At 41.5% G+C, this 16208-nt stretch overlaps 2 protein-coding genes across 2 annotated transcripts in view; one reads left to right on the top strand and one right to left on the bottom strand.

Annotated features, from left to right (window-relative positions):
* Positions 1-16208, top strand: part of LOC139609381 (carboxypeptidase O-like) — an 84053-nt gene that overhangs the window by 26818 nt on the left and 41027 nt on the right. The gene's annotated exons all lie outside the window — the stretch shown is intronic.
* Positions 4419-16208, bottom strand: part of LOC139609378 (cholecystokinin receptor-like) — a 39470-nt gene continuing 27680 nt past the window's right edge. Inside the window, exons 4-5 of the mRNA XM_071463834.1 lie at positions 12464-12591; positions 4419-11099 (exon numbers count right to left, since the gene is read on the bottom strand). Of these exons, the coding sequence (XP_071319935.1) occupies positions 10522-11099; positions 12464-12591 (706 nt within the window). The 3' untranslated portion in view covers positions 4419-10521. The remainder of the gene's footprint in view (positions 11100-12463; positions 12592-16208) is intronic.

Below are 16208 nucleotides of genomic sequence, written 5' to 3'. Positions count from 1 at the left end.
TCTACCCAGATGTGGAAGTACATGGGCCAGACTTGGGCTGTGGATTTCAGGTGTATACTGGGCCACAAGTTTCATTTTGTTATCTGGATATGCACTTTAGCTTCATTGCACAGGGAGATCATAAACAGTATGAAGTCTAGTTTTAATTAGATGGCAGAATGATGATATTTCTTCTGGCAAAGTCAGGTTGAAAGTGGAGGAATATCAGATATGATGAGAGCTCCTCACATTAAGTATTTTTTTTAAAATCTTTTTACCCTCTGCCCCACGGTGTGGCACTTGAATCCATTTTCCTTCTGAGGAAAACTTCAAAGTCCCTTTGAGGCTGCTAATGTTGCGCAAGTGCTTCTTATATGAAACAGCAAAATATTCCTGTGATTTAAAAATAAATAAATAAATAAATTCCCATGCATGACAAAAAACATATGGGTATTTTCATTCATGTTAAATTAGAAGTTTATTGGGTTCCCATGCCTGTGACTGGTTTTGAGACCAAAGCTTAAAGCCTCAATGGCAGAAATAGATTTCCTCCAGAGGACATCCCCAAGCTGTTCGGCAATGTCTCATGAGGACTGTGGTAAAAATGCGATTCTCAGAGATACAGCCTAAGGGTTATCTGTCTTTTGCCTGTCGGCTTGAATCGACTCAAAGGCACATCTTGAACCAGCACATAAAAGATGCCAAAGATGAGAGCATAAACCTGTTATACTGTCACTTCTTCACACTTCTCTCTGATGCAGGAAATTTATGCGCAACACTTGCCAAGCACAGCAAGCTGTTGGTCCTGGCTTGGAGATGGTCAGGACAGACAACACAAATGCCAAATGAAGAAGGTAGTAAAGTCCAATCCCATTACTATTAGCTCCCATATCACAGGCCAAGTGATTACTTTCTGCGGTAAAACGCAACTCTGTGCCAACCCCATCAGCAAGCATAAAATTACTGGGAGAGGATGTTCCCACAAGTTGGGTCCTCAGGCAGTGACATGGAAAATTAGATATTTGTAGTTCTACCCATAAACACCACGCTTTAACTTTAAATGTAACCACCTCCGCTCCATTCTTCACAGTCTTAGACCAAACAAGACTGCTCACGTGTTTTAATAAGCAACCTGTCAGATATTGTACCATGGATGCTGTTCTATTTGCTTCGGTTACTTAGCAACTAAATGGCATATCACACAAATAAAAAAAAAAAAAAACCTGAGCCCTCACTGGTGAGTAAAACTTTGACGATCACAGTGATTCCTGCAATAAATCTGTCTCCCCCAGTGGATATGTTCAATGTGAGAGTGCCGACCTTTAGGTTTTCTTCTTGTAATGGGCCATTGGAACTGTTATCACACCCTTCTTTGGTAATAGGAGTCATTACAGCCATCAGAGCTCTGAGTTGGTAGAGGAGAATGACAACTATGGTGTCGGAGCTTAATCTTGGCATCTTAGACCGCCATTCATCAGGCTGCATGTCATGTCTCTGACATCCTTACTGGCTGAAAAGGGAGGGAGGTCAATTGAGTTAACTTGACTGAAGAAAAGTTGACAAGATTTTCTTTTTTTGCAACTCAAAAAACCTGTGAAATAGCTCTTGGATCTTCTCACAGTGGGAGAGGAAAAGCAATATTAAGTTATGTGCTTCCTATTAGCTTTGATATTTGATTTCTGTGTGCTGTTTTAGAGGTTTAACTCCTGAGAGGAAATAGAATAAACAGCACCAAGCATTAAGTCAAGGCTCTTTCATCTGAGGATAAAGACCAAGCGGAAACCGGTGGGTGAGCGTTTGCTTACCACAAACTGGCATTCACCGAAGTCTTGTTCCACCAATGCCCCACCTTTTTGCCTATTTTTGGATTAGCCAGGAGTAAGGAGGAGTCAAGCACTGCCAAGGTGGCGACGGTGGAGCAGCCCACTCTGAGCTTCGAAACCCCACTTCAGAAACTTATTGGGGCGGCATCCATCTTTATGTACAGGCTATGATAAAGACACAATAACCTTCAGTGAAAGGGGCAGGTTTTCTCAGAAAGGTAACCTTCTACATGTACCTTTCACCTGTTGGATACATCACTGTAAAGATTAAATTGAAAAGCTGTTATATCTGAATTAGCTTCCCTAGACACAGTGAGGTTAAAGCGCCTTCCATCAGCGCACCATGTTTGGCTCACGCTGGAAGGTGTATGAATTGCACAAGAAAGAAAAGTAATAATTAACGCCCTGAAGGCTTTTGCAGCTCACTCTGCCTTTCTTTACAAAAGCACTCCATGTGTTGAGATGAAAATACCTATATATGCTGTGGTCTCTGGAAATGGGAAACATAACTTGTTGTTGCATCAGCTAGAGTAATAGATTCATTGAACAATACAGGATGAAATGCTAAAGGGAGGTGGTCCTGTTGAACCCATGCATACATATAGGGAGTATCATAGCTTTAACCTTCTGGTCAGGTCTATTTGACGGGGGACACCAGCATCCCCCCCTTCCTCTCCTACAGGGAGAGGGAAGGGGGATGAAGAAGAAGAAGAAATGTGCTGGAGATGGGGACAAGTCTTTAGGAATACCTGGCAGAAGGTTGGAGAGAAGATAAACGAGCTGTCTTTGTCGCTCTGTTGGGGGGTGGTGGTGGGTGGGAGGGTGCAACAGAGAAGCCGTGTCCATTTACTAGGCTCTCTGCTGTTGACTTCGGTTACTGAGCCCCGTGGCAGAAGGCAGCCATGACAAATGGCGTGGGAGTCAGTGGGCTAACTGCATACAGAATACAGTATGGGCACCTGCATCACGCGGGCCCGGGGAAGCACACTGCAGGCTGGAATTACAGATGAGTTTACAGTGTGGAGCTCTGCAGCCTTGAATAGCTGAGTAACACAGCCTGAGACATATTAGGATGCATTGGTGTACTGTCAGTTGCTTGCAGTCAATAAACATGAATTCTACTTTGTAGGCAGAAAGTTGTTTTTGGGGGAAACGCTGGTATTTGAAAGGACTCCAAATCAGCTTGATAGCACTTCTCTGTCCTGGGATGTTGTTATAGCTCCAGTCCAGTGTAGCTGAAGGGGACAAGGGGATGAGGACTGCACCAGGAACAAGCACCGGCTGTATTGTTGTAGATGCCTGTTTCACAAAAGCAGCTCCTGAGGAAACCATAGCTTTTATGTTGCAAATTTAGAGAATGTGACCCCTTGTTGACAACAAGGTGTTCTTTCATAAAAACAGATTTCCTTGAAAAACAAACAAACAGCATTTTGTTTTCATTTTCAAGCTTTTGGTTTGCCTTCAAAGCTGCATTGATCATTTTTTTGGCCACTTGGTGGCAGTGAAAACAACACTGACATTACCACCTTATAAGGCTGATATGGTAAACTTGCTGGCAAACAAACTTTTTCACTGAAAACAAACAAGCTGCAAACGGTGCTACGAGAGCCACGTGATGTGGTGAAGCATTAAAGTTGCGGGCCATAAAACCAAAACAATGACCTGATTGATGATAAATAGCCTCATAAAGATGGGGGGAAACTGTACCCCTTTTTAAATTACACATAGTCATTTCATTCATGGATTATATAAAAATATTGACTTTTGCAGCTTTAAAATCATCATCACAAGCCAGTGAAGTCAGGAAACAATAGATACAGTAATGTATGCCTGGTGTGCTGGCCAACTGCGTAGTTGCACCACTGACGCCGATGATGTCACAGGCCTGAGATGCCATTTCTGACATGTCACAGTAGAAAAGCACAGGCATAAATAATAAAATGAATGAGGGCTATATTCCATTTAGCACCTGGTATTGTGCATGCTGGCTCACTGTCACACTGTCATGGCTTACTGTGACCAGTGAGTAGAACTGAGCCATGACAAGTCTAAATGACTCTCGACACCTTTTCACCAGCTATCGTTAATATTCAGGAAATATTCCATGTTTCACTGTGTGCTTTGACTGTGTAAAATATTTAAAAAGCCTGCACGGAGTTCCTCTGAGGCGGTGCGGCTGAGAAGAAAAGACAAATGCGTTACTGTTTTTACACAGGGCAAGATCCACGTCTCTGAAGGATATCATGAAAAGAAATGTGCATTTTTCTCCCTTTTCTTCGCCCAAGACAACAGATTAAAGTTGTTGCCTGGGTGTGTTGCTATGGCGACGACTCCTGAGCGCTCAGCCTCTTCCTCATCCCGGCCCATGAAATGTGAGTTTGAGCTTCCTGAGGGCTTCCCCATCCCCGGAGAACTTTGATTCATACCAGAGTGTATTCGCTGGGGAAGCTGACTTGCCATTGTTTGTTGCTATTTTATTATTCATCTGCCTTTTTCTTGCTTGAGTGCTGAATACTTACAGTCCAGCTTTCCTTTGCTAATTCAAAGGCAGATTTATCATTTAGTAAATTTTCCACCAGAAACCTGTTTTTCATTGAAGTGATCACACACAAAACATCATGTTTTATTCAGTATTTATTTTTTGTTAAATAATGTACATTTGGCATGAAAAGCACTGCACTTACAGCCAGTAACCATGACCCAAACCAAGAATAACAAGACCGCATCATAATAATTATATCATATAGGAGATACAGTGAAAGCAAAACATCACAAACATCAACAACCTCACATTTAAAACCTCTCGCAGACGTGAGTCCTGGTTCAACTAACGGACAATTTACACGTTTCATATTATTACAAATTAGCACAAGCAGGCACCAGATGTGGCAAAATAAATAAAAAAATTCAAAAATCAATCAGCGGACCTGGAGACAGCGTTGGTAAACATTAAACGCATGTAGACACACAAACACGGACGGCTTCACTATCAGATTTCCAATGCTAATAAGAGCTAAATATGTGATTTCATCACCTCATCTCCGCGCCTGCTCTTCACCTCAAGCATTCCTCAGTTTGTTTACTTGTAGGTTTTTTTTTTTTTTTTTTTTTTGCTCGAAGCTGAGACTTTAAGTTGACGTACATGTTAACACTTAAGAGACTCCCTCAGAAAAAGTCTTGAAAAGAACAACTGTTGTCTACTCTCAACCTCTGTGAAGGATGAGGAGCAGTAAAAGTTCCCATATTCCCTTCTTTTTTTTATAGATATATATATATATAAAACATATAAGGCTGAGAAAGAAAAATGAACATGAAAAGGAGTAGATGAGAGCAGATTCTTTGACAGCTCACATTAACTGTGATTCTTCTCAGGTGCAGAACCTGTGGGCCAAAACAAAATATTTCATTCTGTGCCTGAGGTGAAACTACAAAAAAAATCTCACTTTGCAATTATGAATTATTCTGCAAAGAAAAAAAAGAAAAAAATCCAGAAGAGGCACATTTCACTCGCAGTCGTCCTCCGAGAAGCCATTATAAATAATTGAGAAATAACTTCTTCTAATTTACTTATGAGAGCTTTGTCAGTGCTGCTGGCTTAAAAAGCAGTCAACTTTTCAGGAACGAAGAAAAGCAGCTTTCACTGTAGCATTTTTAAGGATTTCGTAAGCTGTTGGTGAGCTGAGTTGTAATCCGTCACTTAGAAAGGAGACATGCAAATCCTCCAAATCAGAGTTTAACTAAGACCAACATCATAATGAGCACCTTAAAGAGCAGATTGTCTGTCAAAACTGTTTGTTTACATGCCTGTTCTTTTTTTTTTTTTTTTTTCCTTTTTCTTAAAGCAGGCACAAATGAATCATCACAAATCTGAGGAGGTTAGTGTTTCACGGCCAGAAAAGTGACATTTATGAAAAATGACACTACAATTTATACTTTGTGCTGTCACTTCTTTTGTGTCCCGAGATGATCAGAATTTGCTCCACGTGTTGTGTGTGGAGCTAAAGAGACAAATGAGTTTTGCTGCTGTTTTATTTATTTATTTATTTATATATTAAGTCTTTTTTTCCTCCATGTGAGCTGCCTCAAGCACCTAACGGGATTCTTGTTTAGGGAGGTAGAGATAAGAGAGAAACCAAATTTGCGCACAGTTCCATGCCTCCATCTCATTTCAGTTTCAATTTGTATCAGGTGTCGTTCTGGGGACAGGGTCAGAATTAGATTAGTCACCGTTGGAGGAGCGTTTTACCTTTTAATTTAGGAGTCTTAAACCTACTGTGTGTAATGGTAGAAATCAATTATTTCGGTAGCCTACAATGACTTTCTTCACTTCCTCCCACTGTACAAAAATGAAGCTAAAATACAACCGCTACCACCTTGCACTGGTAACATAGAATGGAGCCTTGGTATCGGGATCCCGCCCATACACCCAATCATCATGACATGATCAATCATGACATTACACTTGTTTTATAGCATCAAATAACTAATTAAACCCAAATTAATCAGAAAAATGGTGAGCATGATAAGAACAACCTAAAATGACAGAGCATTTTATTTGACATGTACTTTGATTTTTTCAGTTGGGCCCCTGTCCCATCTGCTAACATGGAGGGGGCCTATTCTGCAGTCAGCCACCAGGGGTTGATCAAGACGTGTTGGCTTTACTTTTGGGGAGCAGTGATGTTATTTATCTTTACTTAGCAGGAGCTAGCAGTTGTCAAAGTGCTCTTTATAGCCTTCAAGGAACAGTTGCACATTTTGGGAAGTACGCATATTTAGAGTTAAGAGTTAGATGAGAAGATTGATACCACACGCATGTCTGAATGTAACTTATGAAGCCATAGCCAGTGGTAAGTTAGCTTAGTTTGACCAGAAGCAGGAGGAAACAGTTAGCCTCACCATTAAAAGTAAAAAAAAAAAAAACAACCCAAAACAATCCACACAGTCACCTGTAAAGCCATAAACTGATGTTTTTATACTTCAGATAAAACAAACAAGATATCAGTTGTTAATTAATGAGCTTTAGGACAGAGCCAAGCGATTTTCCTCAGCCTTTCTGCTAAGATAAGCTAAACTATGTTAACCACCTGTTAGCCTTAGCTTCATATTTAGCATTTTCTGCAGTAAATTAAAGTAGCAGATTTTCTGAAATGTCAAACAAATATTTTAAAGGAGCTGTAAGTTTTGCTGTCGATACATAGTCAGCGTTAGCATTAATAGCTGTTTACTTAGCAGTCTAGAGGAAACTTAGCAAATTGAGTATCAAGCTTCATTTCTTGACTCACCAACATCTCTTATGGTGGAAAGTTATGTTATTGTTAACTCTTGTCTTTATCGTGTTTTTTTTTTTTTTTTTTTTTTTTTTATTCTACTGAAGTTAGCATGCTACCACCTAGCCAATAACAACTCACCGTAGCCTCCAACCTGCCCTGAGGACTTAGCGCTATTCAGAGGGCATATTCTGACTTTGTATTATAAAGACAACGATGACTGAAGCTTTTGTTAAGCAACAATCACCACCTGCTCCTAGCGAGAAACCATGTGCGGAACCAGAGAAAACTTACAGTTTGCCCCTTTAAAATTAGTCCCTAACTCTTAGCTTATTCATATTTCAGTTCTGTCAGTGTCAAAGACTAACAGGACAACAGTTTAGTGTTAACAGTGCAAAATGACTAGCATTTCCTAAAATTAGAACTTGCAGTATTAATGTCTACCGTTCTGAGTAAGAACTATCTTGACTCTCTAAGAAAGTAAAAGCTTTGAAACTGGGTGGTTTGCTCATTTTAATAATGCATACCTAAATCTGTTGGCCTGCTGAGATGAATAGCAAAACAGTTATAAAATTCAACAAAGCAGCTAATTTTCAAGAACAAATCTCAGGCTCTCTGGGAGGCTCTTACCATAGCTAAGTGAGCAAGGCTACCCAGAAGATTTTGCACTGTTCATTCATAATGCACATGAGCAGAGACTTAGATTTATGTTGTGAATAATTGGAATGATAAACAATACCAGGTTTGGATTAAGAGGATTATCTTCATTATTATTCCAAAACAGCTGTGGTCGTTTATCATACTCAACTATCTCCATTTCATTAAACTATAGACTCCAATTTCATAATAAAATAAAACAAAAATAAAAATGAATTGAAAATAAAAGTGTGCACAGTCAAATAGAAAAACTAACACTGGCAAAGCCACAGAAATCACTCGTTGTCTCCTGCCTGAATAACAAAAGCACATACAGAGAGGAAGCCACCAGACAAAGTGTTTACAAGGAAGGCTCTGTTGGGGATTTTTGCATGCCAGTTGTCTGTCTGCGAGCCAAACTCACTGCCACCTCTGCCACCACCTGTAAACCGCTCTTGGACAGTGCTTGCGCCTGCAAATCTCCGCTGTCACCCACACACTATTGTCATTCATGTATTCATACGCCTCTGCACTGAAAAGGAGGAAAGGATAAAAGGTTGGGCGGGTGGGTGGGGGTATGCTGCAGGGAGTGAGTGGTGCTTGGTGATGGGGGGGACGTGAAAAAAGGGGACCAAACTTAAATGTGGCAGGAGATGCCAGCACTGTCAGCATTCACGATTTGTAGGACGATAACATTACATCACAACAACCCATACCGTAAAAATATAAAAATATATTTTGGCACAATTAGTTGAATTCGTGAAAGTCATAAGTCACAAAATTTCCATGAGAATTTAATGATGATTATGTCCTGTTATCAAGGTAATATCGATCAACCCTCTATTGTTTCTTTTTATCACCGGCGCACAATAAATCTTTGGATAGGTTGGGCCATTGGATTCTTCATTGCCCAGGAAGAGAAGGCCTCCTTTGAATGGAAGAGCCTAGCCACGCCGCTGTGACGCAATCAGTCTTCAAGGCCCCTGAATGGGGACACAGCTTGTGTCTTATTCTCAGAGCTAATGCTAACATCACACTTGTCACCTCTGTTACAGAAGAAATGTCCAACATGGCTGTAAAGCATTTGACACCACAACCTAACAAAGAAAGTTTCAACCTAAAAGAAGCGGCAAGTGAACATATGCTCCCTTTGATCTAAATGTACGTTCTACCAGCCTTCATGCTAAGCTAGGCTAACCGTCTCCTGGCTCTCGCTCGACAGACATGAAAGTGCTAAATATTCCTTTAGAGTTTCGTATTTCATTACTATTGCTTCTTTTATTCTGATTCCAATTTAATTTTTTACCACTGTTTTTAATGTCACTTAGGGTACGTGCCAACCCTTTTCTTGTGTGATTTTCTTGGCCCAAAGGGTGCTACACACTCTGTGTAAAGGTTCTTTATACATCAAGTTTGTTTGTTATGATTATTTGTCAAAGAGCTGAAGGGCTCAGATAGAGTGTGTGAGTGGAGAACGTTTGTTGCCAGTTTCACAAAGGCGAAGCCGTGAGGTTTGCACTGCAGGAGAGGGTCCCTGAGAAACACCTCGTTAGTCTAAGCCTGGAAACGGGGGGCTTTGTACTTAGGTAATGCTTAGCGTAATTGGCATCACTGCAGTGGAGGGCAGGGAGGGAGTACATAAAAGACACCACAGAGCCACAGAGATAATTGAGCAGAGAAGGTGCGTTTGACGGAGGTACTTTTCTTGTGCCAGGGTAGCGGGGGCAGACTGGAGCAACAACAGCATTCCTTTCATGGAGGGGACTATATGCACTGTTTCTGCTCATTCACATACTAATGTTACTGTCTGCATCAGTATTCAATATACATTTGTAGCAGAGCTGATGGGAGATTGAAGTTTGTTAGAACACAAGGTGGATCAACGCAAGAAAATCATCTGATTCTATTCACCAGGCCTAATTCACCACTTTCTTATTCATGTACGCCAGGAGATGAGGCTAAATTATAGTCTTCAGATGTTTTTTTTTCAAAACGCTCCTACAAAGATGCACCTGCCTTATCATACTTAATCACAAAGTGGTTCTGCAAAAGGGTCAACAACATCCCGTCATTAGAAAGACGCCAACAGAGTTACCTGAATAAATAATTTTTTTTTCCGTATACTTGCAGGAAATCTGCTATATACACAGCAAAATGCTACTCACAGGTAAACAAGAAGCTTGTGCCTTGTAAACAGGAGGATTTCTTTGTTATGTCATAAGTTTAGGACCCGACTGTCAAAAATTACCTGCTGAAGCCCCCAATGAAATATGTCTGATAGCTGAGAGAGTGAGAGGTACCAACATTAACACACAAAAAGAGCTGAAATCCATACTGATTCATCACAGTGAGTCCTCACTGCTCAGCAGTACGTCAGAAATTAACCTTTGGCACAGTCAGAACATAAAGACAGTATTTACACATACACAGGTTTCGCATTTTCAGCGTAGTTTTTCCACTACAATGTCCGTCTCAGCCAGTGAACACCCTACCATAACAAAGCCACACAAAGAGCACAGGCACTTGATGTTCTCTCCAGGACGCAACGAAGCAGAGGCTGCCAATTAAACAGAAGAAAAAGAATGTCACCAAACTAAAAAACTGTGTTTTCCCGGCCTCACATTCTGCAGCCATGCACATTCAAAACAATTTCAACAAGACCTTTTAGAAAGACCTCATAAACCAGGGCAGCGGTATTACTCAGCGCATGACTCACAGCGTGTTAAGATTAAGAGCGAGACACGGGAGATTGAAGAAAACAGATGGTGCACGCAGTGGCTGCTGACCACCCAGCTCTCCCCCACCCCCCAGGCTCAGCAGGTGCCTGTGGTGCTGACGGTGGTGTAGCTGAACTTGGACATGGAGGTGGCCATGGACGTGGCCATGGAGGTGGCGGTGATGCCATCCTCTCCTCCCTCCCTCCTCCTGCACCACCAGCACTGGCGGCAGAGCCGATTGCGGCAGCAGCAGGCGAAGGTGGACAGCAGGGCCTTGCGGAAGCGCGTGTTCATGAAGCAGTAGATGATGGGGTTGACGCAGGCGGAGGTGTAGGACAGCAGGTGGATGAAGGAGATGGGAGCTCCCGAGAGGGCTTTGGAGGCCGACTTCTGGTCAAAGGCTTTCCAGGTGTTGGCTGAGTACAGGGGCATCCAGCAGATGAAGAAGAGCGCTACGATCACCATCAGCATGCGGATGACTCGCCTCTTGGCCTGCAGCTTGGCCTCTGAGGTGTTGCTGCGGGGGCGCTCAGTCTTGGCCTGGGTGGCGCCAGACGAGGCGGAGAGGGTGGGGAGCTCCACAGCAGAGGAGGGTTTTTTAGCCACCTGGATGTAGCAGCCATCGTCGTCGTCGTTCGACCCCGCCACAGCCCTGCTTACGCCGTTCTTTTGTCCTGCGGAGGGGCCGAAGTGTTAGTTTGGGGCAGATGGCAGTTTAACTTAAACAGTACATTTCGTTAAAGTGCATTCAACAACAAGTGAGATTATGATAAATACAAAAACACACACCAGCCTCACCCCCCAACAGATAGTGGAGGCTGGAGGCTAAGGTTCCAATGAAACTAGTAACCATTTGGTACTGGTGCTTAAATTTAGGTACAGTGGAAGAAAACAAGACTATTGGAAACAAGGGAATAAAACATATAGAACTAGGATTTCCACCTCAAGGTTGTATGCCTCCGCCAACTTAACAACCTTGTTCTCATTGTTTAATTGTAATTATTATTATTACTCTTACTGTTAAATGTAAAATGGACATTGTAGTTTGACTGTAGGAGAAAATAAAATATTCAATATCAAAGAGAGACAGTTGCACTCACACCACAGAGATTTATCAAGTATTCTGCTTCACACTTAGTCTTGTTTTCTTCCACTGAAACCTACATTTAAGAAGCAGTAGGAACTGGTTTTATTCAGCTTTCATTCGTACCCGATTGATACAGTGAAACAGTGTCAAATCGTATCTTGTATTATTAAGTGTTGCTGATGTTTCATTACAGTGTTGCCAGATGAAAGCAAAGGTCCAAGCGTTAAGATTTGTGGTGCCTCTGAGAACATCGTAGTTTCAGTAGATTTAAAACCACGGAAGAAAACGAGGATGTATTATCATGAAAGTAGAAGGGAAACCAGTTAAGAACGGAAACCGGTTAGACAGTATCAAAGGTATCATTAACAGTGTGGGTAGAACAGCGGCTTTATATATACACCTTCTTGCAGTATTTTCTCAGGATGTGAGTGTTTGAGTCGAGATGGTGGAGCTCAACATAATGTAAAGCGTTAAAGGCTCAAAACAGACTGACTGCCAAGGATGGAAGTTCATTATGTTGCTGTATCACAAAGAAATAATACACGTCGAACAAGATTAACAGGCGCTCCTGAAGGCTATTTTAGATCTCAACCTTGGTGAATCACGCACAAGACTGGACTCCATGGAAACCAGTGCTCCACATGCACACAGCTACCACGCCACTTATAATTCACCTGAAGGCAATATATTTTGTGCTATAGTGTTGTAAGCCCACGGAGAAGTTCCACACAGGCATGAAAACAAGTGGACTTTGTGACAGCTAAGGAGAAGTGTATTTTTGGATGCAACCTGACGATTGCATCTCGCTGTTGTAATTCACCACAGCTTCATACAGGGCTATAAAAAGTGGAATAGATGTTGTCATCTCCAGTATGAGCTAAATCAATGTGAAGAGAGAGAGAAAAAAAAAAAGGCTTTTGCGGTTTGGACTGGATTTATGATGGATCTCACCGGTGGTCTCCGTGTTCTGGCTCAGCTCGAACTGAATGCCTCGGTAGAGCTCTCTGGAGATCAGACCGTAGGCTATAATCATCACCACTCCAGGGATGAAGAACAGAGTGAACAGCAGCAGCACATACCTGAAAAACAGCCAGAATGGAGGGAGAGAGAGAGAGAGAGGTGTTAAAAAAAACAAAAAGAAAAAAGAGTAACTGAGTTGAATCAGCCCACCCAAAGACATCACATTCTGCAGCTCCTCTGAGAAAACTTCCTTGTGAGTGACAAACTGAATCTTTCTTTCCTCACGCACCCTTATGTGTGTGCTGGAGCTGTGCTGGGGGCCCTGCAGATGGCTGACCCCCTCCCAGTGGCCTCCTTTACCCCCCTGCCGTTTGGCAAAAGGTGCTGCAGCCAGTTTTGCAGCTTCTCCCTGCAGGCTGTCAGCCTCCTCAGCGCCCTGCGGTTTAACCCTCCTCTGGCTCTTTTTGGAATATTTGTATTTACCACTCACACATGTTTGCATGTATCTATATTATCTATATGCTGCTGCAAGTTCATCTATTTGCTGCTTTGAATTACATTTAATCAGATCACTATATTCTCCTGGTACATTATTGTGCAGGTTTGTTCAGTGGTGGGAGAAGATAGTTTTCATGCTCCGTTTTTTGTAACTCATTGGGAAATATCTGTTTTTTAAGCTGCTGGGTGATCGGCTTTGTTCGCCTGCTGGTTGCTGACTGGTGTCTGTTTGCTGTTTGGTACCGGACAGGTGGGGCGTGGAGCTTTTGCACGCTTTAGCGAAAAAATGATGCAGTGAGAATTAAGCAAAACAGTAAAGCTACGAGATTTTAAAAAAAAACCAAAAAAACAATGAGCTGAAAAAAAAATCTCGTCCATATGACACATTGTTATGTGTCAAAATAATGACTGAAGCAGCTTCAACTTAAAGGTTAGAAATGATGTCTCTTCTCAAGTGAAGATGGTTTTGCTCCAAGTGGCAACTGAGTACAAAAATAAAATTCGCCTCAAACATGTATGTTCAGTCAAATCCAAACATGAGTGCTGGGTTTCCAGGGTGAGGTAGATTAGTTAGACCAGTTGGATCAGTTAGCAGCCGCAGGTACGACACACACTGCAGTTCACAGCCATCCTGTTTAACCCAGGAGAGGTTTTCAACACAACCTTATTAAGCCCACCTGTTGACATATTGACAGTTTACACAGTAACACAGTGCATATTGACACATGGTGACAACAGGACCTCGTATGCACAGCACAGCATGACGTACTTTCAACACACATAAACACTATATTAAGAGGCCATTTGCTGTATGAAATGACATCTTACCAAGCAAACATGTTTTTGTTTTTTTTCAATCGAGAGCTCTGAACCTCTGTCACACTGCCTCCGTTCTACCCTGCAACACTATAGTTTTGTTTTAAAATGCAGTAAAACTACGAAGAATGAGAGGTGGGATTATAAAAGTTCAGTGAGGCCAATGAATTAAAAAAAAAATAAAAGGCGAGCCCAATTACTGTAAAAGGGAAAACTACAAAGAGTACTCCATGAATAAATGAGATCAGGAAATTGTACAGATGTCACTTTGATCATCGTAATATATCTTTACCATCCGCGGCCACGTCTACCTTTTGATTCGTCGTAATCAGAGAATGCTCTTCTTAACCACCGATGTCTGCGGCGTACATCAGTCAGGACATGAAAGCAACAGAGAGGAAGAGACGGGGGTTTCATCCACTCTCTGATATTCTAATGTCTTCCTGGGCAACCCTCTGAACTCCGCACAGGCCCTCTCTTTTACTTCCCATTTACCCAAAAAAAAAAAAAAAAAAAAAAAAAAAAGGCTTCAGTCGCAGCCTCTCGTCAGCTGCATGTTTGATACTGAAAATCTGTTCTGCTCTGACAAAAGCTGTCAGGAAGTGAACATGTAGGAGTGCGGGAACACACTTAGAAAAAAAGGCGCTGGTGGATTTGTGTGTGTGTGTGTGTTTCTCGAGGGGAAACCCAGATGGATGGAGCTGAAGCAGAGGGACGTGAAAAAAAAAACAAAAAACAAAAAAAACCATGATAAATATTAATATGGAGCTCCCTCTTTTGACCGTTTGCACGTCACTGAAATGATCATCAGCTGGGAAAAAGGTGTGTTTGGTTTATATTAATCACCAAGACAACATAATGAACGTGCTACAAATAAACAGACACGGACATTGGTTCATTATCTTCCTTTGCAGGGTTTTAATTTCTTCTTCTCTGATTTTTACAGTTATTTACACAACTGAGGGCTGGAGGATGGTGCCTCAGCTACTAGTCACAGGGTCAAAAGAGGAGGGAGGTCTTTTTAGTGCAAAACTCTCCTCTGTTTTTGAGCTCAGCAATGAAACGCTACTGGCAATGGAGGATAAACTTGGACAGTACCCTCTTGATTTGACTCTCGCAGATTAGAGTTTTTCACTGTTGGACCCAGTCTGAAGCAGACCTGTGGAAAAGCCCCGATCTGAAGGGGACCCAAGGACGGTCCCAATCCAAACACACCCAAACAAAATTAGACCCAATCCAAAATGAGGTACGAGCCAAACACCTGATGCTGAGAGGAGCCTGAAGGCACATTTTGCCGCTTTTCTGACCACGGAGATTCAATGTTTTGCTCTCGGTCTTTCCTCTCAGGCTACAGACAGTCTGCCTTATCTTCCTGACGGAGGCTGCTGAGGCTAAATGCAGCAGAGGAGAAGACTGCAGACATTACTCTCAAATTCAACATCACCTGCCAGAAAGTATCCCTAAGGTCCCTGTCAAGAAAACTACACATTTCCATTTCATATACTACACTTCCATTAATATTATAGGCAATAACCAACAGGCAATAACCAATTTCTAGGCTCAGATACAATGAAATATATACACCTTGAGATCTAAGCTGTTTTTTAATTTATTAATTATAGCCTGTTTCTCTATTAAAAGCCAGATGTTTACTCCAAATGAAATCTGTCAGAAAAATCCCACTCTCTCTGTTAAAACACTGACCGCTCAGCATTTTGATTGTGTGAACCGCTGCGCTGCAAAACAAATAAACTGTAGCCAGTGGTGCGAAAAAGCCAGCACCAGTGATGTGAGCTGAGCTGATTTTAATTGCAAAAAGAAAAAAGAAAAAAAAAAAGGTTGTTTTGTGTCAGTTCAAGTGTAATTTGCTGCTGTTGAATGATTGAAACACATATTATTTGCTGTGAGGTTGAAGAAAGTGTCTAATATTGATATAGGTATTTTAAAACTATACTATAGGAGACAAAGAAAATAAATGGCTTTAATATTGCAGGCTAATTGTTTAACGTAAATGAAACAGAATATTGGATCATAAAATGTGTTTGAGACATTTATTTCATGTCTGGGATGAGGAGGAGTCAGATAAATGATCAGGGAGCTGATAGAGCAGGTTTCTCTTCAATAGAGAATTATATTTGATCATATTAACATATCCACACTATGTAGTAAATGGATTTCCCTCAGTGAATAAGATGATCATCCCTCCAGAGCACTTTAGATTTTTGAATGTAAAGCAGTAAAATCGTCAACACATGCCGTGCACGATTGTAATTATAGAACTCTTTCACTTTATTAATGTGTCTTGATGTCATTTGCTCATCATGTCAGATTGTGATTTCAGTCTAAAGGGGGCAAAAAAAAAAAAAGAAAAAAAGGTGCCATTCTCATCCAGTGAGCAGTAGATGAAAAAAAAGTGTTATCA

Source organism: Trachinotus anak, unplaced genomic scaffold, assembly GCF_046630095.1.
Source record: "Trachinotus anak isolate AG129_WGS33_773 ecotype Australia unplaced genomic scaffold, CSIRO_AGI_Tana_v1 ptg000026l, whole genome shotgun sequence".
Classification (NCBI taxonomy): Eukaryota; Metazoa; Chordata; class Actinopteri; order Carangiformes; family Carangidae; genus Trachinotus; species Trachinotus anak.
This window is presented reverse-complemented; position numbering and strand designations above follow the sequence as displayed.